Genomic DNA, 27,954 nt, shown 5'->3' with positions numbered 1-27,954 from the left:
TGACAAAATTGTTAAAATAATAAATGGAAAACTGCTGCATTTTATTTGTAGGTGAGTGGACTGCCGGCCCCTGACGTGTCATGGTATCTAAATGGGAGTCCAGTTCAATCAGATGAGTTGCACAAAATGATAGTGTCTGAGAAAGGATTTCACTCACTCATCTTTGAAGTGGTCAGAGCATCGGACGCAGGGTCGTATGCATGTGTGGCCAGGAACAGAGCCGGAGAAGCCACTTTCACGGTGCAGCTGGACGTCCTTGGTAAGCCTCCAAAGAGATCCTTCGTAGATAGCCTGACTGAAAATGAGTATTATAAAGGAAAGTATTTCAAAGAAAAGCCCAGCGGACTTTAAACTTAAAGTTAACATCTACAGAATCTAGTGCAATGACAATTTATACTTAAAACATCAAAAAGACATTTTAGGAGGAAGCAGTAAAATTATAGTGCCAGATTTACCACCTTTTCTTTTCTAGAAAGGTAATAAGGAGATATTGCAATTTTATTGTAATTATTAGGGGAGGGGTCAAGAAGGGTTTTGTTTTACAAATCCCAAGTCACAGTCTATTGAAGGGAACCTGGAGGCAGGACCTGAAGTCAGGAACCTGGAGGCAGGACCTGAAGCAGAAGCCATGGACAAAGCTACTGCTTCCCAGGGCTTGCTCAACCTGCTTTTTCTTTTTAAAAAACTTTAGTTAAAAAATATAATTACATCATTTCCCTTCCCTTTCTTCCCTCCAACCCTTTCTAAATCTTTTTTAGAAAAAAATCTTTTCAGCCCCTCCTGAGTCCCTCCCTTTATACTCTCAAATGGCCTCTTTTTCTATGAGAATTTTAGATGGATAGATGATATTGATGGATAAGTAGATAGATAGATAGATAGATAGATAGATAGATAGATAGATAGATAGATAGATAGATAGATAGATAGATAGAGATAGGTAGAGAATAGATAACACTTGGTATTTTATAACTAATTAGGGGGCGCATCCCTGGGGAAGACCTCTCTCCCTCCCTCAGCAGGCATTAGTTACCTGTGGCTTTTCATCTAAAGGTGGAGCCTTGTGAGATTTTCCCCCTTCCATGTTAGCACATCTATTGGTGCCCTCCTTGTTCAGGTCTTGTTTAGGCAACTATGTGTTACCATGTCATGGGTGAAGGCTTTCTGTCATATAAAGTCTGAGGTCAGACTTCCTGTTCCTGCGGTTCTTACAGCCTTTCTGTCCCTCTCTTCTGAAATGTTTCCTGAGCTTTGGGTGCAAGAATTGTGGTGCAGATGTATCCACTGAGGCTGGGGACCTCCCAGTCAGCTGTTCTCTATACTTTGAGCAGACATGGGGATTTTGTTGTGGTCGCCGCCTACTGTAACAATAGGCTTCCTCAGAGAGGGGTGAGAATTACACTTAGCTGTGAGTATAAAGATACATATTTAGAACGCAGGGAGGATTGAGCTCTACTGGTCTAGGAGAGCGATAGTACTAAGTTCTTTTCTAATATCCATGACCTCACTACTCCTAGGTAGCTGGCTAGGTTTCCAGTGACAGGCACGGTTTCCCTCCTGTTGAGGCAGCTGTAAGCCCAGTTAGAGAGCTGCTGGTTACTGCCAACATATGGGTGTCAGCACTGCACCCTTAGGTATATCTGGCAATGCTGGTCATTGCTCATCAGAGCTAGGTAGGATTATTGATTGCTTCATCCTTTTGCTAGTTCCCTTTGGTATTATGAAAGCTAGTCCTTGGAAGGAGACCTTCCATCACTTGAATCCTGCTACTTCTCCTCTCTAGTCCCCACCCCACACATGGCCCTTTTTTACTTTCCTCCAGTTTTTACAGTTACTACAAATCATATGCTCACATCTTAGGATTTGGATCTAGGAATCACATGTGAGAGAGAACATAATATGTTTTCTGTGTCTGGGTGATAACAATATAATTTTTTAATCTTATCCATTTACCTGCAATTTCTTTCCCTTCCAGCTGGATACGATTTCAGCGTATATATGTACACATTTTCATCAGTCATTGGTCAACTGAAGGACATTTAGGTTGTTTCTATTTCCCTAGCTATGATGAACAGAGCAACAATTCGCATGGCTGATCAACAATTGGCAGAGAGAATAATATATAATTTTGGAGGGAGCAAATGAAATAGTATGAGCTTTTGTTGATATAGCTAGAAGAGGATTTCTAGTAGAAACTTTAGCCTGATAACTATCTGCCCTACAGTCTGAAATGTAGCAATCCTGACTCAGGATGATACAGAATTGCCATATGATGTGAAAATGTAAATTCCCTACTTGAAAAATGGACATTGGCTTTTAAGTTTTAGCTATGCCCTATGATGTGTTTACTATGAAAATAGTGTCTAATAACCAAAAAATTCATAATTTTAGAAAAGTGGGTTCTGATAAAACTCTCACCTCTAACTGTGGCATCATAGCTCTATAAAAACCCAGGTCCAGTTTTGAAAGTTTAACATCCAAGGACTTTAAATATATCCTACATAATGCTTTAAGCTATGGTATTACCTCACAAGAAATAGTTAATGAATCATTGCCTGTTATATAAAAGTCTGATAAGGTTAGAAGATGAGCAATGTCCTTGCGCTTATGCTCTACCTAGATCAACGAGAGACCTTTAGGACTGAGGGGCCTCAGCCAAAGGAAAAAAGAGCGAGCAGGCAATAAAACACACATATGCATGCTTGCCCAGTAATCCACTTTCCGCTATTCAGCTTTGGGTAAACCATATTTGTGCCAATGACTTCATAAATAATGTCCTGTTCCAACTGAAAGAGAGCTTGGCTGGAACCCATCCAGTTTCGTCCTTTCTTCCTTAGGAAATCCTCCTTCAGTGTCGGCTCACCACTTCCCATTTCTCCTTGTAGGTGGTTGTGATGACTGACATCTGCATGTTATCAGTTTACAAAGCATCTTTTCTTTCCTATTCAGACAGATCCATCATTACATCCTGGGATTTGTTTGGTTTGGGGTTTTTGTTTGTTTGTTTGTTTTGAATTTGTAGTTAGCAATAGATAAAACTGAGGCTCAGAGAAACTAAACAAAACTTTTCTAATTTTACAAGGCTGGAGGAGCCAACAGAGACTTTGTTTTGTGGGGTTGAGGATCAAGGCTACAGCCCTGCACAGGCAGGACAAACACTAGACCACTAAGTTACATCCCCAACCAGGATCTGAACTGCAGATGTCTGCTACTTTTCCCATCATGCACACCGTCTCCCTGTAGATCAAGTGACTTAACTCTTTCCATGAAACATGGTTAAAACTTCAGCAGATCATTGCATTTCCTTTTTTTTTGGGGGGGGGGGAGTTCAAGACAGGGTTTCTCTGTGACTTTGGATGGAACCTGTCCTGGAACTAGCTCTTGTAGACCATGCTGGTCCCAAACTCACAGAGATCCGCCTGCCTCTGCCTCCCAAGTGCTGGGATTAAAGGCATGAGCCACCACTGCCTGGCTAGATTGCATTCCATTTTAAGAACTCTGAATATAATAAAATAATAATGTATGTTATGGTCTTTTACCTAAAAGTAAAAACGTTCCCAATCCTGATGTTGCTTTTTTAAAGCTTTAATGTCAGCATACAAACTTCATAACATTTTAATCTGGTTTAATGTCATCCGTATTCATTTCCTACCAATATCCAGCAAAAGAGCATAAAAGAGCTCCAATGTTTATCTACAAACCACAGAGTAAAAAAGTCTTTGAAGGAGAGTCAGTCAAACTAGAATGCCAGATCTCAGCTATCCCTCCACCCAAGCTCTTCTGGAAAAGAAACAATGAAATGGTCCAGTTCAACACTGACCGGATAAGGTGAGTTGAGACTTTCCTCATTGGTATATACATTGGTTGGGCAAATCTGGTTGTACTTTTTATACATGTTATAAATTATAAAATTATGGTCTTGGGTTGCCTGTTCTTAAAAATAAATATTTAAGTCAGATTCAAGTAATCCTAAAAATAAGGCACAATAGAGCTTAGAGTTTATCTTTTCTGACAATAAAGAAATATGGCTATGGGAAATAAATGATATGAAAAGATTAAAAAAGGACTGTTTGAAGAAAGAGAGAGTATGTACTTGAGTTTCTAGAGATCTTAAGCCTAGGGTCTTATGCATGTTAGACAAATACTCTACTACAAAGAGACGGGGTATCTAATTTTTAAAAATTCATTAGCTACTTGGCATTGATTAGAATCAGTCTTGGAGTTTTCAACAGCCTTTTATTACTAATTAAGTTCTATAAGACGGCCATATCACTTAACCTTTACCTGAAAGAAAAGAATTTTAATTTCCGCTCCTTAGTTTTTATTTGTTCCTTTCCAGCTTGTATCATGATAATGCCGGAAGAGTGACTTTACTGATAAAGGATGTAACCAAGAAGGATGCTGGGTGGTATACAGTGTCCGCAGTCAATGAGGCTGGCGTGACCACGTGTAACGCAAGACTTGATGTCACAGGTATGTCACAGAGCAGCTCAGCTTAACCAGGGAGCTGAGAAACACACAGCTCAACATGGGGTGTTTTCCTCATAATCATTTTCCCATCGTATCTGCTGCTGACTACGACGTTCAACTACGCATTTTAAACTGCTCTTCTAAATTTCTCTTTGTTTCAGCCCGTCCAAATCAAACGCCCCCAGCTCCCAAGCAGCTACGTGTTCGACCAACTTTCAGCAAATATTTAGCGCTTAACGGGAGAGGTTTGGATGTGAAACAAGCTTTTAACCCAGAAGGAGAGTTTCAGCGCCTAGCGGCTCAATCTGGACTCTACGAAAGTGAAGAACTTTAATAACTTTGGCCACAGTGGAAAACACAACCTCACTATTAGCAATATAGCTGATGACTTTGTAGGGAAAAAGAAAATCCATGGCTGTATTAACAGCTTACGGCTTAACTTAGGTCGTATAACTAACACGCGTTTAAAACATTATTTATCCTCTGACTCTGGCGCAGCCTGTCTACTCCTCTGACCTGTGAAGCCAACAGTAAACTGAGTTTATGGGTTTGTATTGTAAGAGACTGTCTTGAGTTACAGTTTCTTAGAGCTTGAGTCCTGCACTTTTAATAACTACGAGTTATGAATCAAAACCTTTTTAAAACCGCTAATACTTGCAGTAAAGTGTATGGGTATTGCTTAACACATAGCAGTTTACCTGTTTTCTCTTGTAGGAATACTAACATGATATAGATTATCCGAGTGTTCCACAATTTCATGTCAAAAGAATAAAATTCAAGTAGTTAAAACAGACTTGTCTCAACATCACAGAAGTCTGGAATGATATTCACAATCAAACTTCTGAACTTCTGAGGTTTTTGTTTTGGGAGGGGGTTGTTTCTTGTTTCTGTTTTTATTTTTGTTTTGTTTTTATTAAGACGTGGTTTCTCTGCATAACAGCTCTGGCCATCCTGGAACTCGCTCTGTAGATCAAGCTGGCCTTGAACTCACAGAGATCTGCCTGCCTCTGCCTCCCAGAGTGCTGAGATTAAAGGTGTACGCCACCGCCTCCAGGCCAAACGTCTGGATTTTATAAGTGAACGAACACACAGCAAAACCTGTGAATAAAAAAAATTCCAAAATACAGTCGTGCCATTCCTGAGAAGAGCATGAAGCTCTTGGCGCAGGCAATTCCTTTTGACAATGTTTCCCATGATTGACACTTCAAAGGCAGCCACAGCAATGCCAATCAATCATAATCCTCAGCTTGTGACTTTATGCTCACCAGAGTAACTGACAGTGGAACAAGAGCCATATCTGAAGGTCATCTCTATGTTTTGTATACTGAATGTAAATGTCAAGTGTGGGTATTTTGCCTCCCACGGTTTCCGAATTGATTAACTTGCTATATGAGACAGTTTAATTTTTGAGCCCCTGAGAATGGAAGCACAGAAAACTTTATCTCCCTTCTTGAAACTCTTGAACTAGAACAATGACTTCTTTCTTTGCCTCAAGCCTCTGGCTGTGACCTTAGCATGGTCTCTTCTGTTCCTTCAGTGAAAGGTAGGTTTTGACCCTCACTGCTATGTGGTCTAGTTTTGCTTGATTTCTGCACTTAAATATCTATCAGCATCCTTCTCCACTTCCTTCAGGGCAGTAACAAAAAGGGCTTTATCTTTTGCCTTCAAAACAGTGCAATGGTGTTCTCTGTAGGCTGCTGTGGAGCCCACTGGGCAGAATTCCTCTTTAGTTTCTTCTTTTACAGCCATAAGAATTCCTCCTGTCCTCCACCCTGGTGGGTTTGAGCTTCCTTAACTCACAGACCATTTTTTTTCCTTTTCTACAATTTGTTTACGATTCTTCTCATCTTTACACAGCTCCTGGGTAAGACTGGGCTCCCGAGATTACTGTCAATTCCTGCCATATAATCACTGACGATTCTAAGTGGGTTTATGGACGGGCACACACATGTGGATGTCAGAGGACAACGTACAGGAGCTGGTTCTCTTCTTCTCCTATGTAGGTCCCAGGGATGGAATTCAGGCTGTCAGACTTAGTGACAAGTGCCTTAACCTGCTTAGCCACCTTACTGCCCCAGCAACAACTGAGAAAACCAGAACTGTTCCAAGTTTTTGTTCTCTGCACGTGTAACCTTTTGTAGCCTCTCCTTCCCTCTTGGAGGAAATGTTTGCATATGGTAAAAGTGTTGTCATTCAGAGGAACAAACCATACACCAGCTTGGAAACCCACCTGGAATGCCAGCACTTGGGACCTGGAAGCAAAGGATCCCTAGAGCAAGCTGGTTAACCGGAGAAGCATTTGGCCACCCTGCCTCCATAGGAGGTTGCGGGGCGCCATCCTGTCCCGCAGGAATGAACGCCACCAAAAACGAGAATTCCTTCTCTGGTCACATCTTTATTTGGAGCATTCCCTTGAGGAAAATTGGGGGAAGGGACGATAGAGCAGGGACGAGAGAAAGCTTAGAGAGAGGAAGTAGGGTCCCGAGGCATCTGCTTTTAAACGGTGGAGCAGCTTGAACGCTGTCCTGATTGGTTAATGCCATTCTGCTGGTCTGAGCATGTGCAGGCAAGGGTGCAGGCAGGGGTGCTCAGCCCCACGTGGCTACCTCCAAACTGCAGGACCACCTGTGCCTCCAGGTGGCTCCCAACATCTCCCCCTAATTATTGTCTTTAAGAGCAATAAGGCAAAACTATTTTCCAATCTGGTCCCCACCTAGACGCAGCATGCCAAGGATATCTCTGCTCCCACCCATCTCCAAGGAGGGAGAAAGGCAGAATAGAGTCAGTCAGAAAATTGTTAAGAGATAAGAGGTTGCACAGGGTGTTGCTCAAGTCGATGGTGTGAAACAGCTGCTCTTGGCACCGCCCAGAAGGTCATCTCTGCTGTCTCCGCACGAATCTTCCACAGCAGGACACTCAGCATCCACTGGGTCGTCTTCTTTATCTCTCTGGTCGGTCTCGCTGGCATCCAGATGTATGTCAGCATTCCTAGAAAAACATAAACAAAACTCTCCTCCCAAATAAACATTTAAGAGTATTAAAAACTCTCAGTGTAAAAATTCAGCACAATCAGTACTGGAAGTAGGCTGGTTGAGACTTGCATGTCTCCGTTTCAAAGAGCAAATCTTGTTTGCCTGTACCAGCAAAATTTTGAATTAAAATTAAGTGTAAAGAATGCAAGAGAAATCCTTTCTCTGGGGGAAGCTGTCACTGGTAATGTAGTCCCCCTCTATTGTTTAAAAACCAAAGCAGTTGTCACTGGGAATTGAACTCATAACCTTTGGAAGAGCAGTCAGTGCCCTTAACCGCTGAGCCATCTCTCCAGCTCTCCTATTCAGATGGAAAAACCTCTAGGTAGCATTTTTTATCTCACCAGGTGCCTCAGGCAAAAGGTCCGCCTTTCTTTGTTACCTAGGATACGTTAACCAGGTAAACATGCCTTTATTATGATAATCACGACCAGTTCTTTAAGGGAGAATGGGCGTAGCATCGATCTGGCTACTTCCTGCTGACGAAGGGACGTTGTTTAGGGGATAAATGTTTTTATCTGACTGAATTCTTGGCGACAAATGTTTTTATCTGACTGAATTTTTGGCGACCTTGGCTGAGGGCGGCAGCAGCGGAGGCGGCGGCTGCCACAGCTCCGCCTCTGAAGCCCATTATGGCGCGCTCCGCATGGCCCAAAGGCATGGCTCCGCCCCGGGCCGTGGGCGGGCTCGCCGGTTATCCCGTAACTGCGAACTGTACCTCAGCCTCACCTCAGGCATTGAATTCGCACCGCCAAGCTCCGGCGAGGGGGGGCATCCGCCCACCCGTGGGGGGGCTTCTCCTGCCCGGTCCGCCTGCGCGCAGAGCCCCGTTCTCTGGGAACTCACCTCCCCACTCGCCCATGTTGCTATGGAAACACAGTTTTTCCGCAGAGCCGATTCAGCTCCTCTTTGCCTTCTATGGCGCCGCTGCTCACCACGCAGCTTCCGCCTCAGTCAGGCGAGTCCGCTCAGGTGCTGAAAAAGTCCTCCAAAAACCATAGCCCCGCCAGAAGGCCGGGACATATAGCCTCTGATGACACACGGACTTTAGCCCGCCCGTCGCCATGGTGATCTGGCTGTTCGTAGGCCTCCAGCTAACTCCCCGCCAGCAACTGGTTGCGTCTCCCTCCTGAGTAGCTGGGATTAAAGGTGTGCACCACCGTGCCTGACCCACTTCCGTGTTTCTAATCAGGCATTACCGCTCAAAGGCGGGCCGGCTGCCGCCAGCACTCTCAGCACGATCAAGCAGCTTGTCTTTCTCAGTCAAAAATTAAAGTTTTTTGTATGTGAGAGCCAGAGACTGAGCTCTCTTATCAAAATTAGGCGAAAATCACCTCCAAAAGCTCTGTGGCTCTTTAAGAACAGGGAAGGCAGTGATCAAGCTCGCCTCCCTACGAGACTGTTGCCTCCAGTCTCTAACAGCGAGTACGCAGGTGGACGGAGAGGGAGCGGAAGCCGCGGTCTCCCGTACCCCATCGTCCTCAAAGTCCCGCCTTAGTTACCTCGCCTTTTTTGCTGCTGTTTACATCCCTCCTGCACTGAACTTAAGGGATTTTTCTTCCCCGTTGCTTTCTGTACCTTCTTTCAGATACCTTAACTTTGATTTTTTTTTTTTTTTTTTTTGTATTTTTTTTTTTCTATTTAGGCCTATCCTTTGAAATTCCTTTTTACATTTCTTTTCCTCCCCTTTCTGGGGATTTTAACCGACGTCACTCACCGCTCCACGTGTTCAGAGTTCTGAAATTCAAGGCTCTCTGTGCTGGTGTCTGATCTTGGCTTTTTCTCCCGGGCTTTCTCAGGGTCCCCCGGCGTAGTTGTCAGGGTCCCTCAGCGTCCGGGGTTTCGAGCACCAGTTGCGGGGCGCCATCCTGTCCCGCAGGAATGAACGCCACCAAAAACGAGAATTCCTTCTCTGGTCACATCTTTATTTGGAGCATTCCCTTGAGGAAAATTGGGGGAAGGGACGATAGAGCAGGGACGAGAGAAAGCTTAGAGAGAGGAAGTAGGGTCCCGAGGCATCTGCTTTTAAACGGTGGAGCAGCTTGAACGCTGTCCTGATTGGTTAATGCCATTCTGCTGGTCTGAGCATGTGCAGGCAAGGGTGCAGGCAGGGGTGCTCAGCCCCACGTGGCTACCTCCAAACTGCAGGACCACCTGTGCCTCCAGGTGGCTCCCAACAGGAGGTGGAGAGTGATCAAGCACAACACCTAACAACAGCCTCTGGCCTCCTTATACACATAGGTGAACTTGTACCCACACATGTGAACATAGCACACACATACATATACAAACAACGAATTTTATATGTATTTCTGACAATTAAGCTATATACTAATGTGATAAAGCTCTGAAAAAAATACTTGAGGATTACATATATAGAATGATTGACCAAGAAATGGAGGAATGGACTCTAATATTTTTAAATGCACTTTATAGCATTCTTATAAAGTGGGAAGCATATTTTATAAATGTAAAGCTAAATGCATGCAGTTCTATGAAAACAATCTGAAGTCCCTAGAACTGCATGCATAGATGATTGCCATTAGTTTTATTGATAGGAAGGGACAGGTCTATCAACAAAGCAATGATCTATATTATCTAAGAAAACTGGCAGCTGGGAATCACATGCTGGCTTCTCTGGGTATTCTTTGTCCTTGTATCTAAGAAGACCCAGGTCAAGTTTACATGGCTAGAATTAATCAATCAACGGTTGTACATTGCCGAATGTCGTATTTGCAAGTTCCTGTAAAATGAACAAAATGAAGTGAAAGCATCTTCTGTACTTTCAAAGAACTTAAAATCTAATTCTATAAATGGACCACTAGGGAAGAACGGTCGGAACTAACTTGTGTGTTTGCATCACATGGCTTGGAAACCTGCAGATCGGGACAGGCCGTAGCAGCACTTGGCAAAGCATCGTGAGGTGAGATCGGAACTAGGGTTGTAAAATGAGGAGAATATGCTATGCTGTACCAGCAAACTTTGAAAGCAAGACTTTCTTCATGCTCGAAGCTGAAGAGATAGCTCAATTGTTTCGAGCATTTGCTGCCATTGCAGCTGACCTGGGTTCAGTCTCCAGCACCCACATGGTAGCCCAAAACTATTTGTAACTCCAGTTTCAGGGGATCTGACGCCCTCTTCGGTCCTCTCTGGGCACTGCATGCACTTGACACATGTCCACACATGCAGGCAAAACAGTCACACTCATAAAATAAAATAAAAATTTAAACTGTTTAAATTTAAGGCTTTACTCTTGCTGCAGTATTGTTCCAGTCTGAGAAAGATAAGCTTCCACGAAGTCTCAGCACTGGGTTTTACAGCAACTTAACTTATGAAACATTTGGCCGGTGACGTGAAGGCTCTCACACTAACTGTTAATATCTGTCAAAACTCTGGGTATATTTTCCTTTCGAGTTTACAACCTATTTCTTGAAATTTTTGCTGTAGGGACACACACAAAGACACATGAGTAAAAATTAAGTATAAAGACACACTCATGCACACACACACACACACACACACACACACACCTGAAAACAATTCAAGTGTTTAGTAGCCTGCTCCTGTGAAGCAGAGTCAGAGAAACAGGTAAAGCAGGGGGTAAAAGCAGACTTTCTGAGGTGGTTGCTTCTCATAGAAGGTTCTGTGAGATGAAACTGGCAAGAAGACACAGGGCCAGGTGTCTAGACAGGAAAAATAGGAAAAGGGGGAGGACCCAGGAGCCCTGTAAAATACCGAGGACATTCGGCCTTAGGGTTTCCCCTTCCTGAGTGTATAAACTTACTACTTTTCCTTTCCGTGTGACTTGATCGTCTGTATTTCCCAGATGTCCATTTTGTTTTTGTTGCTCCTGCCAAGGAGGGCACCTGGCAATGCCCTGGACAGCCACTGGCTCACTCCTTCCATCCCCTTACATCAACTACTTGACAGGTTAGGGCAGGAGACTAGTTTCAGCATATCAATACAATTTGCTCTGGAAAATTGGGGAGCCCATAGAGAGTCTCTCTTCTACTTCAGCATTTGTAGGAACATATCAGCACAGAAGGTGATGAGAGGGAGGTGGCCTAGCCACTCAGCCACCACAGAGAGTACAATATAGTTCACCAGCACAAAAAGTGATCTTATTTTGTTTTAGGTCACCATTTTGATGGTGCTTGCTATAACAGCATAAAACCGAGGTCATCTAATAACAATATGCTACCCATCTGATAAAAATAACGAGATAAGTAGATAGATATGTGTTCAAATTACAATATCCAGAATATATTAGTTGAAAGGGGGACATAGCCACTTATAAAATTATTATTTGTGATTTAAGAAAAAATAGAGAGTAGAAAATGCAGAGACACTCTTTCAGTTCTTGCAGATTAGATGACACAGATAAAACATAACAAATGAGGGCTGGAGAGGTGGCTTAGCAGTTAAGAGCACAGGCTGCTTTTGTAAGGACCCAGGTTCAATTCCCAGAACCCACATGGTGGTTCACAATCCTCTGTATCTCCAGTTCCAGGGGATCTGATGCCCTCTCCTGGCCTAAGTGGGCATCACACATGTACTAGACACACATGCAGGCAAAACACCCAAACACATAAAAATATTTAATTAAACAAGATATGACAATGTGTGCAGTGTACAACTTGGATTGGCTCCTGAGCCAGAATCAAAGGAATTTTTCTTTTTATATAAAAGATATTAATGGTATAATTAGTAAAATTTAATAAACATATTGACTTGTTCAGTCTTATATCCTGATGAACTGTTTGTAGCATTAGAATCAGAGAGAAATGTGTCTAGTTTGGAAATGTAAAACAGACCAAGCGCCCTCTGCTGGCATCAGCTGAAAAAGACTTGGTTTCCTTTGGCAGCTGGTTGAGTCTATGCAGAAGAGGCCTCTGCATGGAGAAGAAATACCAGCCATGCTCAGTTAGGACAAACCTGGCTGATTATCTCAGCACTTAGTGGTTTGAAGGGTATTTCTTGGCTTTTTTCGCTGTTATTAAGTGGGAATTCCTCTAAAGGCTTCACTATGAGGTGCAATATGACAACCCCTTTTCCCAGTTAAAAAGATCATGGTTAAGTACAAAACAGATTACATCTAGGGTCCTAAGTCAACAACAAATTCACTCAGAGATTTAATATAATAGTGTAAGTATCTTAGTTTCTGAGACTTTACACAGTCAATAAGAAGAAACTGATAAGAGAACAAGAATTGTCTTAGAGATTGGATTTCTGGTTGTAATTGGCATTGTCTTAGGGTTCACCTTGTTACTTTAGCTTCTCTAGGGTCATGGACTCTAGGCTTGTTATTCTTTTACAGCTAATATCCACTTATGAGTGAGTACATATCATTTTCATCTTTCTGGGTCTGGGTTGCCTTTCTCAGAATGGTTTTGTCTAGTTCCATCTATTTGCATGTAAATTTCAAGATGACATTGTTTTTTACCGCTGAGTAGTACTTCATTGTGTAAATGGACCACATTTTCTGTATCCACTCTTTGGGTGAGGGGCATATAGGTTGTTTCCAGGTTCTGGCTATCACAAATAATGCTGCTATGAACATGGTTGAGCAAATGTCCTTGTAGTATGATTGAGCATCCTTTGGGTATATGACCAAGTGTGATAAGTAACGAGGTGAACCCTAAGAGAAACATATATAGATCCCCCAGGGAAGGGGAAATAGACAAGATCTCCTGACAAAATTTGGAGCATGGAGGTGGGGGGAGAAGGAAGGGTGGAAGGGGAAAAAGGAGAGGAGGGGAGAAGGGGAAGGGGGAGGAGTATTTGAGGGAACGGGATAGTACAGATGGAGGTAGGACAAAAATGGAGAGCAAGGAAAGAGTTATTTTGATTGAGAAAGCCATTACAGTGCTAGCAAGAAACCTGGCACTGGAAAAATTCCCAGGAATCCAAAAGGATGACCCCAGCTAAGACCCTAAGCAACTGAGGAGAGGGTACCCGAACTGGCCTTGCCCTGTAGCCAGACTGATGAATATCTTAAATATCATCATAAAACCTTCATCCAGCAACAGAGGCAAAGACCTGCAGCAGAGCACTGGGCTGAGCTACCAAAGTCTAGAGTGAGAAGAGTGAGAATATGAGCAAAGAGGTCAAGACCATGGAGGGGACACCCACTGAAACAGTCTACCTGAGCTAATGGGAGTTCACCAATTCCAGCTGGACAGGGAAGGAACCAGCATTGGTCCAAACTAGACCCTCTGAATGTAGGTGACAGTAGAATTATTCCTACTGCTTGTGCTGGCATTTTGGGAACCATTCTCTTTGAATGGATACCTTGCTCAGCCTAGACATAGTAGGGAGGGCCTTGGGCCATCCCCAAAGCAGTGTGCCTTACTCACTCTGAGGAGTGGATGGGGAAGGGGGATAGGAGGGAAAGGAGTGGGAACTGGAATTGGTATGTAAAATGAAAAAAGATAGTTTGTTTTCTTGTTTAAAAAATTGAAATAAATGGCATTGTCACTTTAAAAAGTCCTTAAATCTAATTTTCCTGATTTTTTTTCCTTCACATAAAAGAATTTTTTTGTTTTGTCTTTGTTTTACGAGTAGCTAAGCATTTTCCTGCTTTTGCATGTGCCCAATTGACTGCTTTCATTCTGAGCACACACCAGTGCCTGGGGTTAAGAGGGATAAGAGGAAAAAGGGGCAGATGAACGAACATGAGAGAGTCTACAGTCGTACATTTGTTTTACGCAATCATGTTTATACATATGCCTTTATTTAACACGGGTATTTATTTTACATTTTACTGTATTGCATTCTAAGAATCAACACCAGGAACTTTCAGTACTAGGCAAACATTCTACAACAGAGCCATATACACCCTCAGCCTGGTATTTTTACAATGTATATGCTACTTTTATGTTATAGTTCTAATATGGAGTGACTCTTTAAAAGCCATCTGCTAAAGACTTGATCTCCAGAATGGCACTACTAGGAAACAGGGGAACCTTTAAGAAGGTGGCCTCTTAGGAGATATTAATGGTTGTTACAGAAATGCCCTCAGGGAGACGGTGAGAGACTGGTAACTATATAGGAAATTCAGTGTTCCTAAATTTGCAGCAGGAATTCTTTTATAGGGGGAATGACACATGATAATTATTAATGCCTGTACAGTAACTTATAGCAAAATATTCTTTTAAAATATAACTCACAACAAAACAAGATCTTGTCAAACTTTAAAATATGTCACTTAGCACCTAATTACTTTTTATTTATTTGTGTATGTGCATGCATGCGTGCGTGTGTGCATACGTGCATGCATGCACATGTGTGGGAAGGTGCCTGCAGAGGCCAAAAGAGGCACTCAGATTGCCTAGAGCTGCAGTTACAGGAAGTTGTGGACTGTCCAACATCTGTCTGGGAACAAACTGCGGTCCTACTGCAAGAGTAACAAGTGCCCCTATCCACTTCATGTTTATACGTCTTTTAATTTTTACAAGCTTACTTCTGATCCACCTACTCTTGTAGTTATAAAGATTAAATTAAATAGTGAATTTTAAAACTGTAAAGGTTTTCACCAGCCAAATTAAATAAAAACAAATTAGTATTAGAATTTAAGAATTCCAGCATCCCCTTTTCTCTCAGTTCTCTCAGCACCATGCTTCAGTCCATTTGTATTTGTCAATCCAAGTGCCATAAAGAACAGAGTAAGGCTTTGAGTTCTTGACATTTTTAGCTCAGAGTGTTGTCTACTATGCACCAGTCTAGCTCTGAGAGACCTGTGAGTGAGAAGGCAGAGCACATATGTAAATAGACAGAAAAATGCCTACCAAGATGTGTGAGAACAAACATTCTGAAGACTTTATTGAGGAAGATAAGATTCGCACTATGTGAGAGTTAGGGTCTTCCTAGGCCCTAGGAGCCCCAAAGGTGTTGTGCATCTGCACCTAAAATGATATGCTACAAAAATACTGGAGGAAGACTTCTTGTTCACTGTTCCAGCATGGGGTGCTAGGTTCTTTGTTCCTACACCACTGGTCCACAAGGATCAACATCATTTGGCGTTATACTCCTGTTCACTGCCATGATTTAGGGTGCTCTAAAACTAGACTTGAAGTCTAAAATAGAATAACTAAGAAAAAAAACCGCGAAGGTTCTTCCTTAGTCCTTGCAATGACAGTCAGGACAAATAGAATGTGCATACAGGAAAACAGCACAGCTGAGGGATGTCACCTCGATCTTTACCATCTCTATGCTCTACTGATCGGATTTCCTAATGGTAGCACCTGCATTCCTTTGCCGGGGGCTCTTTTTGGCCACCAGAGCGCACCTTGCTATGTGGCAGGCAGGTCATAGGTCTAGGAGCAGCCCTCTACTGATGACTGATGATGCACTTTTGTATATAAAATTCCACGTCCTAATTACTTTTCTATTTCCGTGAAGAGACACTGTGACCAAGGCTACTTATGGAAGAATGTGTATTGGACTTACAGTTTCAGAGGGCAAATCCATGATCATCCTGGTGCATGGCAGCAGGCAGGAAGCAGAGTTTACATGTTGAGACAACCACCACAATGCAGAGAGAGAGAGAGAGAGAGAGAGAGAGAGAGAGAGAGAGAGAGAGAGAGAGAGATCGAACTGGGAATAGTGAGAACTTTTGAAAGTTCAAAGTCCATCTCCATTGAGATACCTGTTCCACCAAGGCCACTGATCCTTCCCAAAGAGGACCGAGCATTAAAATATATGAGCCTATGGAGGAGGCCATTTTCATTCAGACCCCTAGAGCCCTCTTCAATAGAAAAACTCTGAGTTTACACTGCTTTCCAGAGTTTCTCAGTAAAAAGATTAAATTCTAGGCACCTTCATCCTTTTCTGGATGATCAACCTCTCATGCCTGAGTTAGCATCCTTCACTTGCCTCCTTGTTCTGTTACCTGATTCCTAGGCTTGCTTCCATCCCGCTGCCTGAACTCAACTCCTTTCCAAGGCCTGCTTCTTCTTATGACATCTAAGACTGGTGAGGTCCTATGAGAGGACTGAATACAGGGAACGAACTATTCCTGTCCATCTTCCCCTCCTTTATTTGTTCAGTCAGAAGGAATGAATGATATGCTTTGAAAATCTTTTTCCTGCTCCACGATTGCTCTAGGTTCCATTTTGCTGTTAAGTAGGTTCCCATCTGTTGTACTAGATTTCTATGATCCTTAACTATTCGCTCATGCTTACCAATAAGGCCTAAAAACCAAAAATCAAGGGTCAGGAAGAGCTGTAAGTAGTGACTGTCTGTAGTGAAACAATTATTTTCTGGATATATCAGGGAAATTGGACACGTGGACTCGCTGTGACTATGACTTAATTCACAAGACCTGTGCAAGATAGAGTTGGCTGAAATCACAGCTTGGGTAGGGGGTTAGAAAATCCTACCCCTAGCTAAGAAGCCATTGACAATGTAGGGCTGTAGAAGGGGGGGAGAGTAAGTTTTCTTCCGGGATGCCGCCCCGAAAAGAATACACACGCTCCAGTTCGTGCCCATAGGCAGCATTAACTGGACTCAGTGGATGTATGGGGGCGAAAGGGGACCAGAGAAGTTGGAAAGGAAATGAAGAGGGGAAATTTGGAAGAGACAGAATGGGAGGTGGATTTGGCCGGAATACAGTATAGACATTAGTAAAATTCTCAATAAAATTTATCTGAAAATGCACGCACGCGCGCACACACAAACACACAACAAAGTCAAGTACTATCTAGATCACACTGTTAGAAAACAATTCACTTGTGCTATGAGCTTTTATAGCACTAGGCTCTGACTTTACTCTTACGTGTGTGAGTATATAATCAAGATAACTAATATGGTAACCGGAAACCAATTTAATACCAAAGGCAGCTGAAAGGGATAATAGAGTAAGAAAGGGAAAACTTTAAAAATGGAAAACTTTAAAAATATATTCTTTCTTGCCTCTGAAGGATGAGAAAATGTTCCATCGATGAAGCAAAAGTAAAGCATCACAAGAAAGGGGCACTTGGAGAACAAATGAGGGGCACGGCATTTGGCCTAGAAGTAATGAAACCGGTGGAGAGCAGAATACTTGGTGACCGCAATCGCGGGGAAATCACTTGCTTAATGGGTGCTCTAGGCTTCGTCGCCATAGAAACGAGTGCCTGTTCAGTCGGTTCCAGTAAGGTTGGAGCCATAGTGACCAAACACAAGCTGCTGGGGCTTGTACGTGGAGCTGAGGTGTTCGAGAACAGGAACTCGAAACTTCCCGAAGCATAGTAGAAGGCGCCCAGGACACGCAGGCGCAAACACGCCCGCGTGCGCTCAGTCAAAGGCGGCGGGAAGTTGGTCTTCTGAGCAGGAACTGAGCAGCCTGAAGTCTGATTGGAGCCCACGGACCAATAAACAAACGTCTCATTGGTGAGGCGCGCGCAGGCGCGCGTTCCCCAGTTTCCCACTGGGTCGTTCCCGCGGAGGGGGCGTGGCCCCAGGGTTCCGCCCCTCGCCTCGGCCCAGCCTCGGGGTCCGGGCAGAGGGTTCCAGTGTCCGCGGGCCCGGGTCTGCGTGCCGCTCTACCGTGCAGGCTGCGCGGAGCCGGGATGCGCTGCGCCTGCTGCGGGTCCTCATCATGGAGACCAAACGCCTGGAGATTCCCGGCAGCGTCCTGGACGATCTCTGCAGGTACCGGCGGCTCACCTCCGCCTCCGCTTGCCCTCAGCCTACCCGCGGCCCCGACCTGGGTCCTCCCTCCCCCTCCTCGGCCCAGCTCGGTTCCCCCTCCGCATTCCCGAGTCCCACTTTGCGTCCCAGCCTCGGCACTCCGCCAGTTCCAGGTCTCAGCACTGAGCCCGGGCCTCGGCTTTCCCTCCTTATCCCCGGGCCCCTCTTTGACCCCGGCCTTGGTTCTCCCCTGTTACCGGGTCCTGACTTGCTCCCCCGGTCTCAACTCTTCCCCAATCCTCCTGTCCTTTGCACCCCCGGCCTCGATTCCCTCCCCCACACTGGGTCCCGGTTTGTGACCCGGGCCTCGCTGTCTTCTGTCCCCGGGTCCTTTGCGGTCTCGGCCTCGGTCCTCCTCTCCATCCCCAGGTCCCCCTTTACACTCCCGCCCAGCTTGCTGGTGTCTGACTCCCCTTCTGTCCCCGAACTCTTTCTGTTTCTCTTTCTCTTAGCCCCTCCACCCTGGGGCACTGGAATCCCTCATTTCTACTTATACTATTCTGCTTTTTCATGCAAGTGAATCTCCTTAGCCCAAATCTGAATCCCTACCGGTTTTCGGCCCAATTCGTTCTTGGAACTGTGTGGGGGTTTTGTTGTTGTTCTGTTTTGTTTTTTTCCTTGCCTCTGACTTTGACCTGTGGGTTTTTTTGTTTTTCCTCCTCCCTTCTTTTCTGATTCTGGAGGTAGAGCCCACTGTTTAAATTCCAGTTTTATGATCTCAGGTACCTGGATCTACGCAGGGAGCAATTTCCAAACTTAAACTTTCTCCTTTGCATGCTCGCCCATGACATTTTCTGTAGAGAATTATTCTTTTCAAGAATTTCCCCGGATTTATCTTTGAGAACGAAAGGGGGAAATCCAAGAGTCCCTCCTCTTTGATCTCTTGCTGCTTCTGAATATAAGGAAATTCTCACCCCCTGCGTGTCCGTGTTCTTGTCAGCAATTCTTGCACCCAGCGCAAACCGTGTTCACAGTACTTCCTTCTTCATCGAAGTAAAGTTCCTGGTACATTGTTACCAAGTCGTCGCTGTGGTTTGAACTGTGGAAGAGTTAAGATGTGAGTGCTGGCTCGGTATTCACTTCTAGTCGCTATATCTGTGATTTAAAGTGAAATTCGATGTTTGTGCCACATTCTAGTTGTTTGCTTTTAAAAAATTTTTTTTAAAGATTTGTTTTATTTATAATTAGGTGTCCGAAGCTGTCTGCCCAGTCTAGAAGAGGGTGCCTGATACTTGAAGTTGGGGTTAAAGGCCATTGTGAGCAACTGGAAGTGGATGCTGGAAGCTAAACCTGCATCCTCTGTTAGAGCAATAGGCTCGTTGAGCCATCTCTCTAGCCCTCCACACGATTATATTTAATTTTAAGAAAAGAAATGTGCTTGCGAAGTGTTTGCTGGTGTTTTCTGCTTTTTTGAAACAACTCTTTAATAGATGCGGTGATTTCCAATTTCATCTGAACAATCAGATTTGAGGATTAATTTTTTACAGAGACACATTTATCTTCATTTTGAAAGTCAAGATTTGAGATCTTTCCTTCTACACCACGTGAATGTAATACAAAGTCAGTCTTTTTAAACGTTGCAGGAGTACATAAGAGAATACATAGGTTGGTTGTATAGTTGATAAGCTCTTAGCATTTACTGCAATCCCAGAACCCACATGATGGTTCGCAACTGTCCAAAACTCCAGTTTGGGGAAGGTATCTGACTCCCTCTTCTGAACTTGGCACCAGGCATGCACATGGTATACACAATACATATGCGCAAGTAAAACACATGCATGCATTGATAATCTGATTTTTTTTAGAGAATGTCTTTGTAATTCTTTGATGTTGGGAGAATTACAATTTTTGGCTTATGGTAGAATCCATAAAAGTTACAAGGAGTTTATTTTCTGTGTTCCCAAACTTGGTAAGAAAATATAATGTGTATATGTGTGAAAAGGTGCTAAAGATTTGAGTCTAAAGTGGGAATACAGGATTGTGATCTTCATTTTCTCTGTGTTTCCAAGGCTTGTTGTTGTTTTCACAAATGCACATTTTATAGTTGAAACAATTTAAAAGAGTTTGGGATAGTGAGTGATACTGTGTGGGTTAATAAGGCTGAAAGCTGACATGGGTAACTACACTTTTTGATGGGCATCTGCAGCTAACCTTGCTAGGAATATGTGGGCTAACGTTGCCTGGGATTGCATCATTTGAAGAAGTGATAACAGCTGTCGTGATTGTAGCGTGGCTCTGCTTGCAGAGTAATTGCATTCTATGTGATAGGCAACTGTTAGTGTTAAAGGTGGCGGGTGCGGGTGGATGTTTAGGCTGCTTTCTTCCATAAATCATGTTATGCACTGAGCTTTCTAACAGAATGTTATGTGTTCCGCTCTTAGGGCTAGATGCTGGGTGAACTACTGAGTAAGCGAGCTGACCATTTCTTTATTTAAACTACAGTTTCAAGTTTTGAGATTAACAGTTTTCAAGTTAGCATCTGTCTCTCTTGATTGGTTTGTTTGTAGTTTTATATTAAAAATTCAAGCTCACGTGTAAAGCTCGAGCTTTAGAAAAATTATTATTGGGAGCGTTGGGTGCTTGTCACTGTGCATGTGTGGAGGACAGCGTTTTGAAGTTGCTGCCACCCTTCCACGTTTGCGCGGGTTCCAGGGATCTAACTCAGGTCTCCAGGCTTGTACCATGCAAGCCTAGCTGTCTCCCCAGCCTTCTAGGTGGCTTGTGATTCTCTAGCACAGTGGTTCTCAACCTTCCTAATGCTTTGACCCTTTCATACAGTTCCTCATGGTGACCCCCAACCATAAAATTTTTCATTGCTACTTCGTAACTGTAAATTTGCTACTCTTTGTGTGTCCTAATGTGGCTACCTGATATTCGACCCCAAAGAGGTCATGACCTACAGGTTGAAAGCTAGTGGCTACCCAACCCACTCCGCATTTGTTTCTTTAGTATACCCTTGTACAAACCTCTTGTACTGTGTGCTCTGTAGACTTTCTTGCTGTGCTGAGGAAGGATAGTAGGCCAGAAGTGTGCGGATAAAGTTCAGCCCAGAACAGGCACAGATTTATTCAATAAAATCTGCAAAAACAGAAACGAATAGACAAGTTCTTAGAGGAATCCCTCCTGATAGGGAATTAGAATTCTTCTATAGCAGTTAACTTTGGGTGGTGTCCATATCCAGATGAATAAGTGGATATTTTACTATCTTATTGAGAGTTAGCAAAGGATTTTGAGGTAGGCTGTCATGTATGTTAGGCTGGCCTCAGACTTTATGTAGCTAGGGATGGGCTTGCGCTCCTCATTCTGCTGCCTCTATATTTATTAAGTGGAAAATTCTTTCTTGTGACTGGCTATCTGGGATGAGGCACCAAGGGTCGTGAGGAGTTAGGCTTCAGGCAGTTTAGACCATCACAGTTGAGGCTCCAGGTAGTCAAGGACTGATTGTTAAATGGTGGGATTTTACTTTTATTTTTTATTTATTTATTTATTTTTTTTTGCCTTTTACATTTTTCTTGCCAAGAGGACATGTCAGGACAGATAGGTGGTCTGACTGGATGGAATTGAGAATTTTTATTTAGTTCTTAATGCCACCCTTGTTAAAAGCACATGTCTGTGAAGTCTATGTGCATTTTTAGAATTGAGGATGCTTTGTTTTGTCTAACAGGAGGGTGAAGTTGCGTGAGCAAAGAGTGCCCGCAGGAAGGGCACTTAATGTAAACAAGAGCCTGGCTTAAGAGGCCACCATCTGACAAGACTGGACTCTCCACTGGGGCGTGAGGAAGCAACAGCGCTGGCTTGTTGTCAGCTGTGCACGTCTGAGGGGTGATAGGTCCAGGCTCCCAGGAGCTGTGTGAGAGGGATTGTTACGTAGATTTGAGTGGAGTGACTGGATGAGCACTGGTAGTTCAAGCCAGGCAGCAGTCGTCTACAAGAGTTGAGCCATTATTTGAGGAGATTATGGACCGTTTGGAGATGACGTAAGGGAGGTAGCTGCATGGATTGGGAGTAGGAGTTCTTTATGAGAAAAGTCTATAAAGATAGGCATAATGACAGAAGTGGGCTAGGGAGGGCCTAGAGCAATGGCTCAGTGGTTAAGAGGGCTTGTTTCGGTTCTCAGCACACAAGTGACCACTAACAACTGTCCATAACTTCATCTCCAGAGAGATGGCATCTGTGAGCACTGTGTGAATGTAGTGTAGGCAAAGCAGCTGTACACATAAAGTAAAAGCCCCTTAAAGCCTAACCTCAGTAAGAGACTCTGTACCTAGAAATGAGGCAGAAAGTGGGGCATGGTGGTGGACACCTGATTCCAGCATTCGGGAGGCAGAGGCCAGCCTGGTCTGCCTGGTCTGCGCGGTGAGTTCTAGGATAGCCAGGGCTACATAGTGAGACCCTGTCTCAAAATACAAAGCAGAGAGAAGGTGGAGAATGCCAGCCTCTGTCCCACATGGCACCATAATACATACACAAAGTCACATGTAAGGTGGTTTCAAGACGGCAGATAGGAAGTATGCACAGTAGGAGCCCAGTACATATCAGAGGAGTGAGGACCTGCTTCAGAACAGTCTGACTCTTCTGGAGGAAGGTGCTGAAGATGATTCTGAGGAATGAGAGGTGAGAGGATCTAAAATTATACCAAAGAATTCAGACCACAGAATTCAGAAAGATGGGAGCATGGATCCTGGTCACCCATTGTGGTCTAGAGTTGATCAAAGCTGCAGGTTTTCCTGGGTCTGGCCGGAAGAGAAGTCAGAGATCTCTAAGGGCTCCTACAAGCTGGCAATTGCTGAACATCTGGGGGTGACAGATGCTGGTGGGTTCTGTGCTTGCCTGCAGTTGGGCGTGTGAGCAGGACTTGATGAAGTCCAGTCTGTGCAGGTTCCAGTGGGCCTTTTCCTTACGGAAAGGTTTTATCTTAAACTAATTCTCCATGTTAACATGAGACCACAGACTCGCAAAGGTGAAGTCAGTTTGGGGTCAGTACGTATCCTGGTAGTCAGTGATGGCCTTGATTGCCTGTAACATAGCATACTCACAGTATGGGCTGCTGGTTCTATCTCAAGGAAAGCCCACTGGGAAGGGTTTTGAAAGGTCAGAAGTGGATCGTGGGCACGACAGTCATGTGCTATCTGAGAAGAGTGGACTAAGGCTGTAGAGTCTCTGAGGGGTGGGGAAACGGGGGGAGATTTAATGATAGGTCACCTAGGATTCAGGGCAGCCCCCCAAATCTTGCCAGCAGATCAAGGATGCTGGACCTGGAGATGATACTGCTCTGAGCTTCATTCACTCCTGAGTCAAATGAACATGAAAGATGGACTCCTGGTAGACTATAGAGATCTGGGAAACCCAGAGCAAGGAATGACGTGTTCCCTTAGGGCATTGTTGTTGTTGTTGTTGTTTATTGCACACACCTCTGTCCCTCTACTGATGGCGCATCACGGAACCAGGAGGTACTGAGTCCTTTGCATGCAGGCAAGTGAGCGAGATTCCTTTGCTAGTCCCCCCCCCCCAATATCTGCTCTAGATAAGCAGTAGGAGGGGGAAGGGCAGAAGAGCCTCTCCAGACTGGCCTGATGAAGGGAAGACAAGCTTTAGAAATGGACCTCAAAGTCTGCAGAATGTGCCGGTGCGGAGAGACACCATTAGAATTGGAGGAACAGACAGGTCTTTGTCTAGTGATAATCCTGAAGATGGGGGCTATTCCCAAAGCTAAAACTCTAATGTGCTGCCAAGTAACCTGAGTGGAGTAGTCCTGAGATTTGGAGGGAGCCATGAACTGGCTCTGAGAATACAAAGGGGAACCTCCTTAAAGTCTGGCTTGAGCCAGGAGGTGTAGGAGGGCACTGTCTCATAGGGAGTGAGGAGTGAAAGCTACCATGGATTAGAATAGCAGCACAGGCACATTGGTGGCCTTGGGTCCTAGACTATTCTCTGAGGGCCGTCTGGCTTTACTACAGAGATAGAAGTGTTATGTGGGACGTTAAGTGGGTGTGGTGGTCAGGGAGCCAGGAATCTGTCCATGAGATGCTGGGGGCGTCTCTGCATCTCAGACACTAAGAATATTGGGGCCTTCAAGGAGATTTAGGGTTCTTTCCTTAAGGGCAGTTGTGGTGTGGGTGTCTGTTACTGAGTGTGCATGGGGTGGAAGAATCCCAGACCAGGGAGGGAACTTGTTGGATGAGGAGAGTCTGAATTAGAAACTATAGTCAGGGTCTTCAGTTCCACAGCTCTGGCGTTGTAGGACTGACTCCGTGCTGGAAGTGCCACAAGAGCCTCTGGGGGCTCAAGCCTTAGGAGGACCTGAGCTTTAGACTGGTGTCTGCCTAGGAGGGAGTAGGCCAGGACCGGCAGGATGAAGTGAAAACGTGGGGTTTCTTAGAGGTAAGTGAGCAGACTAGTTGGGACTTGCCATCAGTGCCAGTGAGGATGACTGGGGACCAGAAGATTGAACCAGGGAAGGTGGTCAGGACTAAGAAGTCACTTAAGTACCCATTAGTCCCTCCTTTAGGGATACTCTGGCTCCTCTGTAAAGATGGGCACAAGAGCCTGTGTAGCCTCAGGATCCCTCCAGTCCTCAAGGACATAGACCTCATTTTCAGTTGGTTTCCTCACAGTCCAGGAATAAAGTTGGAGGCTTTTTGTCCATTTTCTGGTTTGACTGTAGTGTAGCATGAGGTCCTTGGATGGTGCTGGCCTTCTACCCTGAGGAAAGAGGACTAGCTGGTCTCAATTCTATTGGTTCCACTTTGCCTGTTGGGTATTGCCCCAGGGAAACCTTAGACCTCAGCGGCATCGCACTCCTGCCTGAACTGCCCTACCTGACCTCAGCAGTAGCAGGAAAGAAAGAACTCTTTGATCTGAAGCTCTTAGTTCCCTTACCCAGCTGCTAGGCGGGGCTCTAGGATTTCGTGAGAATGGCAGGAGATGTGCAGCTGCTTCTGTTGTCCCTTTACGTGATTCTTGTCTTGGTGTGCCTCCCACTTTGGCCTTGCTGGCTCTGTGGGTATCCCAGTTGCTTCAACCCTCGATGGCCATGTCTGAAGTGAAAAAGAAGAGTCAGGCCCTGGTCTAGTTTTTGAAGCTTTTGTCTGATATCTAAAGAGGCGTGGTATATAAAATGTGCAGCCCACATGATATGATCTCCTGTTCAGAGGTCCAGATATCTGTATGGCTTCAGCCAACCTAATATACCGAAGAGTGCTAGTCTAAGGAGCTTCATTGTTGTCCCCCACAGTGAGCTGGAGTTAAGAGATGTGATAACCGCCATTTCCTTCTCGCCATATCATCTTAGTGACTCACTGCTTCATCTTGCCTACATCAGTAGTTCAGTGTAACTAATGGAACGCTGTATCAGACACAGTAATGGAGGTGTGAACCTCTTTAGCTCAGATACTTATTAAAGTCCAGGTATAGGACTTCCGGTGTGTAGCATATGGCTGTGATAATGGCGAAGGTCAGAAGCCACTGTGAACCCTACAGTGTCTCCGATGAAGCTGGGAGAAAAGAGGTACCCTGACGAGACTGACCTAGTTTGGATTGTGTTGGGAACAGGTCAGACATCAGAAAGGGGCGTGTACCCAGATAATGGCAAAGTTCTTACTAGTACCTTGTAAAGGGAAAGGATGTTCCCTGGGGATGAGGGAATGACCTTTAGATATTTGTTAGTCACTACCTGAAGTTCCTGAACATACATGAGGGTAGATCTGGGCAAGAAGGAGCTGTTGGAAACCGCTCAGCTGGTGGAGAGGAAGGGGGAGTGGAGGGAATCGCTGGAGAAATAACTGTGAGCACAGAAACTGGGGGCTGAGCAGGGCTTGGTGCAAAGGACAGGTTGTTAAGGGTGCTCTAATTTGAATTTTGTTACTGTGATAAATTATCTCGATGAAAAATAGGAAATGGGAGAAAATACAATGCAGAGTTACAGTCTATCATTTTGGGGAAGATGAGGCAAGAACTCAAGCAGCTAGTCACATCAACAGACAGGAGCAAAGAGAATAAACATTCTTACTTGCTTTTTCTCAGTTTGCTTTCTTCATTTTTACCTAGTCCAGGCCAAGCTAGGGAATATTGTCACTTCTGGTGGCTGGGTCAGCTAATAATCAAGTCAGTCTCCCACAGATACGTTTATAGGCTAACTTAATCTAGATATTTCATCAGCTGAGGCTCTTCCCAGGTGTTTCTGGTTTGTGTCATGTTTCAGCTTAGTGGGGGGGCAGCATGAGGCTGGTTGTGTTGCACCTGCAGTCAGAAAGCAGAGTGCTGAATGCTGGTGCCCATCTTGCTTTCTCTTTTATTCACTCTGGGACAGGCAACCTCACTTTACCTAGAATCAAGTTAATTCTCATTAATGACTCTCACCATCACCCTGACCAAAAGAAGATAGTTCTAAAACAGCGCTTGAGTCCCTTTGTCTCGTGAGTGCAGTAAACTTGAGTGTTTCTGTTCTGGTGTGAACGGTGAATGCTTCACCCAGCTCCCAGCCCCAGTCATATAGATCCTCCTGCCTGTCTGTTGGCAGGAGACTGCTTGTTCGTTCCTTGCAGCTCAGACTCAAAATAACCACACAGAAACTATTAATTAAATGACTGCTTGGCCAATCACTTAAGCGTATATATATATATATATATATATATATATATATATATATATATATATATATATATATATATATCTTGTGTTGATTCTTGGTGTGCCTCCCACTTTGGCCTTGCTGGCTCTGTGGGTATCCCAGTTGCTTCAACCCTCAATGGCCATGTCTAAAGTGCAAAAGAAGAGTCAGGCCCTGGTCTAGTTTTTGAAGCTTTTGTTATCACATCTCTTAACTCCAGCTCACTGTGGGGGACAACAATGAAGCTCCTTAGACTAGCACTCTTCGGTATATTAGGTTGGCTGAAGCCATACAGATATCTGGACCTCTGAACAGGAGATCATATCATGTGGGCTGCACATTTTATATACCACGCCTCTTTAGATATCAGACAAAAGCTTGTGTTTATTGAGACATGGAGGTAAATTAACCAGCAAGAGGACTAGTTTCAGTGGGATTCTTTCCTCTGTGTGTCACCTACTGGGGATGTGGGATTTGGCCAGTGATTTTTCTCAGTTTATTCAAAGATTGTAACAGTCAATTTAGAGTCTGATCTGAGCATGTGCAGAATAAACTCAGTGCTCATACACAGTTTGGGGGGCTGTTTCCGTGGAGTTCTCTTCCTAGTACCTCTGAATCCCTGGGCAGTGGTCCTGCCTGTTGAACATTGGAAGGATTTGGTCCTGGTGGACCTTTGAAATTCTCTGCCCCTACTTGCTTGCATGTGTGAGCCCCCAGTTGCAGTAGGGTATACTGAAGAGTGGGGGAAATGTTATTTCATTTTGATTTTGACATTTCCCAAGCTTTCTCTTCCCAATGTATTTAATTTTCAGAAAATAAGCTACGCCCTGTGGCAGGGCCAGAGGAATACTTATTTCTTGGCAGGAATATGAGTCGGTAGAAACATTTAAAAAGTACATTACAACTATCAGTATATGTAAAACATTTTGCTAGACTGGTAATGAAAATCTACAAAGATATCATTTGCCGCCAGTGAACAAATTTAAACATTTCATGAGTCTGGGAGAGCATTGTTGAGGGGTACTCACCAGAGAAGACTGCTTGGACATGAATTTAAGTCAATAGGAAGTCTGTGTTAACCAGCCGGCTAGGTGTTCAGGATCCCAGTGTAGCACTGAGCCTTTCTCAGGGGAGCTTTTAAGCACAGAACACATGGTCTGGGTTGATGTACTTGAGTTA

General features: G+C 44.3%; 2 protein-coding genes and 1 long non-coding RNA gene across 8 annotated transcripts in view; 2 read left to right on the top strand and 1 right to left on the bottom strand.

The window, feature by feature from the left end:
* Myot (myotilin) overlaps nt 1–5,260 on the top strand; it is a 46,113-nt gene extending 40,853 nt beyond the window's left edge. For all 5 annotated transcript variants that reach the window (XM_048419667.3, XM_048419668.3, XM_048419669.3 and 2 more), the window contains 4 exons: nt 52–259; nt 3,660–3,825; nt 4,337–4,470; nt 4,629–5,260. In XM_048419667.3, the coding sequence (XP_048275624.3) occupies nt 52–259; nt 3,660–3,825; nt 4,337–4,470; nt 4,629–4,801 (681 nt within the window). In that variant the 3' untranslated portion in view covers nt 4,802–5,260. The remainder of the gene's footprint in view (nt 1–51; nt 260–3,659; nt 3,826–4,336; nt 4,471–4,628) is intronic.
* LOC146891754 (uncharacterized) lies at nt 156–27,954 on the bottom strand. 2 transcript variants are annotated; one of them, XR_015005384.2, is made up of 5 exons: nt 27,804–27,950; nt 25,047–25,204; nt 21,134–21,245; nt 19,082–19,206; nt 156–295 (listed from the first exon to the last, which is right to left on the bottom strand). It is a non-coding gene; the product is annotated as an uncharacterized LOC146891754 (long non-coding RNA). The 2 variants fall into 2 exon arrangements; XR_015734707.1 differs by lacking the exon at nt 156–295 and having other exon boundaries at nt 18,229–19,206; nt 27,804–27,954.
* Dcp2 (decapping mRNA 2) overlaps nt 17,936–27,954 on the top strand; it is a 37,746-nt gene continuing 27,727 nt past the window's right edge. The window contains exon 1 of the mRNA XM_048419123.3: nt 17,936–18,128. Coding sequence (XP_048275080.1) covers nt 18,076–18,128 — 53 coding nt within the window. The 5' untranslated portion in view covers nt 17,936–18,075. The remainder of the gene's footprint in view (nt 18,129–27,954) is intronic.

Source organism: Myodes glareolus, chromosome 13 (genome assembly GCF_982192425.1).
Source record: "Myodes glareolus chromosome 13, mMyoGla1.1, whole genome shotgun sequence".
NCBI classification, from domain to species: Eukaryota; Metazoa; Chordata; class Mammalia; order Rodentia; family Cricetidae; genus Myodes; species Myodes glareolus.
The sequence above is the reverse complement of the archived record's forward strand: the minus strand, read 5'-3'. Positions and strand labels throughout refer to the sequence as shown.